The following is a 5,374-nucleotide window of genomic DNA, read 5'->3' as shown; positions in this document are numbered from 1 at the left end:
GAAGAACCGTCAAGTATTGCTTAATTATCTAATGTAAGTCTATAGTAGCATTGACTTGGGTCATACTGGTATATTAGCGACTAGATTTCTTAGCTATTCTTGACTTTAATTTCAATTTATTTATATTCATAAATTTTATTTCTATGGTGGATCCTACCTAGTAAAATTGCTTAACCGATTTTTATAAAATCATATCATCTATCAAAGGTAAACACATGTCCCCTCAATTTTTTTCTTGCCTCTAGTGCATTTTGATCTAATTTGAACAAGAAGACAAGTTATTTAATCGGTTTAGTTTGCTTTACTTGTGGAAGCTTGGCCTGAGCCTTTTACTTGGTTTGAGCGTACCCTCGCACACAATGAGTGCTTTCAGCCAAGACACCTCCCTTTTCTAAAATCGTACTCCTCCCTGTCAAGCACCATTGGGCTCCCAATACCCTTCCAACCCACCATAGTGGCGGCGCACCATGGCACCCAAAAAAAAAAAAAAAAACCAACCCAGTGGAAAAAGATTTGATAAAAAATCTGCCTAATTGCCCTGGTCTTCTACTGGAATCCAGTTATGATCTTTGCGGTTCAACCCACTGGCCTGGTTCTGTTTTTCTCTGGTATGGTCCAATAATGTTAGTACAACCTCATCAGGTGATCGTAACCCTCTATTCCATTCCCAGGTAAGGATCAGAGAGGGGTGGAAATGCGTGGCATAAGTAGGTCCCACTCCTGATGATTTCCAGGCATTCCATTGGCCCTACATCATGAATAAGCCAATCAACGATGACTCTTTTTTGCATGAAGGCATTAGAAAGAAGACAAAACAAAAGTTACTAAGAGTGGTTGGAGAGCAGTTAAAGAAGAATCTCTATCCCTTTAGCCTTAGATAATATAGTCCTGATCTGCCTTTACTAACTAGTACCCTCTTCTGGCTAGCTACCTCTCTTCCTTGTGCAATGTCTTCAAACCTGAAACCCTTAACATTCTCTTCTACTTCACTTCCTTCTCCTTCTACAAAGTCAAAAGACCCAAAAAAACCATGGAGACCCTTTACTACAAACTGCTGTTCAGTAGAAGATCATGTAGTCTTTAGAAATTTCAGCAGGTGCAGACCTTCCCGGTCGGAATTCTCTAAGAAGGTTGCCGAGTTACCGTCTTTTCGCTGGTTATCCTTCTCTGATCTTAGTAGTAGTACTTCATCAACTCGAATCAATGAAGATCTGGCTCATTCTTTTGGTCCTGATTTATTTGATTTTCAACTGAGTGAGCTACGTGCAATAACCCAAAATTTCTCTAGCAATTTCTTATTGGGAGAAGGTGGGTTTGGCACTGTCCACAAAGGGTACATTGATGAAAATTTAAGGACAGGGTTGAAGGCTCAGGCTGTTGCTGTTAAGATTCTAGATATTGAAGGTCTACAAGGGCACAGGGAATGGCTGGTAATAGAAGAAACTTACGTAAAAAGTTGCTTTGTTTCTTTCAATCTTCTAGATGTTCCTTCATCACTTTTATTGATATCTATAGGCATGCATCAGTTTCACCTTGCATTTAGAGATGTAAACGGATTGAATGTTATCAGATACGGATGCATATGGATGCAAGTTGGATCTAGATTTTCGGTTTTCTGTTTACATCTCTGACTTGTGTAACCTAGACCTTCCTTCACCACAAAAAGGATACGATTTGCTCTCAATCCATGTTTTTCAGTTTTTTTAGCTCTTTTTCTCATTCTCTAGAACATGTTGCATTTTTAAGAACCCTCACAATCATTATCTACTTAATTTTTAGGGGAAAAAGTTGTCAGGCTATGTGCGCAGACATGGGAAGGGCAAAATGACTCTAAAACAAAAAATCCCACCCCTTGTTGGAACCACATGTGCACTCTCATTAGTCCCCACACTGGCAAGCCGCACAGCATGACAACAATTCCCCTGCTTAATTTTCAGGAGGGAAGTAGTTCTCTATCTAGCAGCTTGGCCACGTTCCTTGTGTCTATCTCTCTCCACCCTCAAATAAGGGGTATATATGTATTTTCACATGTGCAGGAGAGAGATAGACTCATGGCAGTGCTGGGCGTAGGCCATGGTCCTGGACATGGTTCTTTTTCCCTTTTTATTATCAGTTGGATATATATTTGAATCGGATAAATTACAAGTCTATCTCTCTCCACCCTCATATAAGGGGTAGATAAGTTTTTCACAAGGGGAGAAGAGAGAGATAGACTCATGGGAATGCTAGCATTGGCCACACTCCCAGACATAGTTCTTTATTCCATTTTTATTATTAGTTGGATCTATATATTCAAGAGATAGACTCATGGGAGTGTTGGCATTGGTCATGCTCCCAAAAATAGTTCGTCGTCCCTTCTTATTATTAGTTGGATATATATTTGAGTCGGATAGATTATGTTCTGCTGATCCAAATTCAGAATCAAATACCTTCTGATTGGATATGAATATCCTTTGATTGGATATGAATACCCCTTAATATATGTAAATTGAATTCGGATTTTTCGGATTTTTGACTATCAATTTATAGGCTTATGAGTTTTGCAAAACTAAGCCCAACTCAACTTAAACTGAAAATGGATTTGTGGCTTTAGGTGTAAGTTAGACCTGTTTCACGTTGCCCATGATACAAGCAAAGTTTACTAGGATATGGTTTTGCCAAGGAATTCCCACCTGCCTTAGCTAATACTGCCACCTAGGGTAGCCCATTTTGATCCATGGCCCAAGTTATCTTAGATTGAGTTTTTTAATAATTCTCTCCGAGCCCATATTTAATTCATTAATTAGCTGTTGTATACATATAGTTTAGTTACCACTTTGATGCCTTACAGATTTAAAAGTCAAACCTGCCAAAGAATCTCACCTAATAAATTTGACTTTCTTTATCTATGTTGTGAGAATGGGCCCTAAAACTATATCCATTAATAATAGGCTATGTCCATATAGAAGTTAACCTAAGACTTGTAACATTCCAAATTTGAAGTGGGCCTTCAAACTTCAAACTAGATCCATTGCTAATAAAATTGTCTTTTTTCTTTTTTTCCTGTGGAAGGCGGAAGTGATATTTCTTGGGCAACTCAGGCACCCGAATTTAGTGAAATTAATTGGCTACTGTTGTGAAGATGAAGATAGGCTTCTGGTTTATGAGTTCATGCCTAGGGGAAGTTTGGAGAATCACCTCTTTAAGAGTAAGTTCAATGGTTTTGAAGCACTTTAACTCTTATTTTAAGTTCAATGGTTTTGAAGCACTTTAACTCTTTTTTTTCATCCAATTAATCACCTAATTAGTCTCAAATTTATAATAATCACAGGGATCTCCGTATCATTACCGTGGGGAACGAGGCTTAAGATCGCAATTGGAGCTGCAAAAGGCCTAGCTTTCTTGCATGGTGCTGAGAAACCTGTCATATACCGCGATTTCAAGACTTCTAATGTCCTACTGGACTCTGTAAGTTACCGTTTCTCTTTGTAATAGTTTGATATATTATATTTGGCAACAATAGTTTATTTATTTTTATCATCGTCATAAATGTGTTTTCTTGTAATGATTGTTTGATTCATGCTTTTACATTAGGATTTCTCAGCTAAATTATCCGATTTTGGGCTTGCAAAGATGGGCCCAGAGGGATCAAATACACATGTTACAACCCGAGTGATGGGGACATATGGATATGCAGCACCAGAATATGTCACCACAGGTAATAATCAATTAGCACTGGATAGTAATAAAAATTTTCAGTAATCAACAATTTATACCCAAGATTAACCAACTGCAATTTGTATCTGGAAGGCCCATCTTATGGTTTTAATGGGCCCAAAGAGGATCCAGGCCTATATTCATCGCAACCCAGAACCAAGAGTATGTACATTGGTGGTCTAGATTGAAATTGCTTGTATACCCAATACCAGCTAAAAATAAGCCAAGACTATGCATAGGGCCTTCAAATGGAGAAACATTGAACCCACATAGAGATGGGCCTACAAGGCCCATGGGCCTTCATTCACCAAGAAAAAAGAAAAAGAAAAAAGAGAAGTACCTATATTCATAATCCTTTGTTTTCCATTGATCATAAGATGATGAATTCAGTTTCAATGAATCTTAGGGCACTTGACTGCTAAAAGTGATGTGTATAGCTTTGGGGTGGTACTACTAGAGCTACTAACTGGAAGGAGAGCAATGGAAAAAACGAGGCCCAAGAGTGAACAAAATCTTGTTGATTGGGTGAAACCCTACTTGACAAGTAGCCGGAAGCTGCGCTACGTCATGGATCAAAAACTGGCCGGTCAGTATTCCGTCAAGGGAGCACGTGAAATGGCTTCTTTGGCACTAAAATGTGTGAGTTCACATCCTAAAGATAGACCAAGGATGCCTGTGATTGTTGAGATACTTGAAGAGATACAACATCTAAGGGACATGGCAGGCAGTTGTGGACAGTGGCAAGGGACATCAAAATCTACCAAGAATGGAGCTTCTATTAAAGGAAGAAGAGAGATTAGAACTGGGGGTTATAGGAGATGATCTTGCCAGAAAATTCAATCTCAGATCTATTGAAATTGAAGCATTCTCAAGTGTAGAGAGGCATTGTACATGTACTATATGTATAAGGAGTAAGATATGGGGGAAAAATAAGACATATAATATATAATATATATGACATATATACGTGTTTCACTTTTGTAAATATAGTGAAAGAATATAATGCATGCTTATGAAATATGGAAACCATTTTAAGTGTGTTCAAGTTAATTAAGATGCAAATGAGGTTGTAAGTGTTCCGTGTCAATATTGTTTTCTTCCAGATTGTGTTACAATTCAAGACATATACCTAAGTGTTTCATCATGAGTTTTAACAATGAGTTTTGCACGAGAAATCCTTCAACAACCCCAAGGGCTTGTGGAGTTGGCAAGGGATCTTTGCATCAGGAAGCATGTGGTTTTGAGTTCAATTCCTCTTATCTCTTTGGGGCCACTTACATATGGGTGTTTAGTGCTCTTCAATGCTTTCAGTGAAAGCTAAATAGCTATTATTCAACCTCGGTATGACCTAGTCCATATGGTTGTGGGGTTAGTATAGACCCGCGAGACTAGTTTGGCCTGAATACCCTAAAATAAATAAATAAAATCTACTGCCTTTGGTTTGAATTCACAAAATTCGTCAACTAAATTAGGTCTAGGACGACCAAAATGATCTGATAAAATAGACTAATTCATATTAAACTAGCTCAAGTGCTCAACTAAACATGGTTGTGTGACTCATGATTATTGGATGTTCTAAACTGAATTATTACATCATCGATACAAAAATCTGATAAACTATAATTGCTTTCAATATAAGTGAAAATTAGACATCTTTGGTCACTGCTTTTCCAACCCC

At 38.0% G+C, this 5,374-nt stretch overlaps 1 protein-coding gene across 1 annotated transcript; it reads left to right on the top strand.

The window, feature by feature from the left end:
• Window positions 1–919: 919 nt before the first annotated feature.
• LOC122082524 (probable serine/threonine-protein kinase PBL15) lies at window positions 920–4,758 on the top strand. The gene is made up of 5 exons (XM_042650145.1): window positions 920–1,430; window positions 3,052–3,187; window positions 3,311–3,447; window positions 3,574–3,697; window positions 4,103–4,758. The coding sequence occupies exons 1-5, from the start codon at window positions 948–950 to the stop codon at window positions 4,516–4,518; spliced, it is 1,296 nt and encodes a 431-aa protein (XP_042506079.1). The 5' UTR covers window positions 920–947; the 3' UTR covers window positions 4,519–4,758.
• The last annotated feature ends 616 nt before the right edge of the window (window positions 4,759–5,374 follow it).

The sequence above is a fragment of the Macadamia integrifolia genome, chromosome 6, assembly GCF_013358625.1.
Source record: "Macadamia integrifolia cultivar HAES 741 chromosome 6, SCU_Mint_v3, whole genome shotgun sequence".
NCBI classification, from domain to species: Eukaryota; Viridiplantae; Streptophyta; class Magnoliopsida; order Proteales; family Proteaceae; genus Macadamia; species Macadamia integrifolia.
This window is presented reverse-complemented; position numbering and strand designations above follow the sequence as displayed.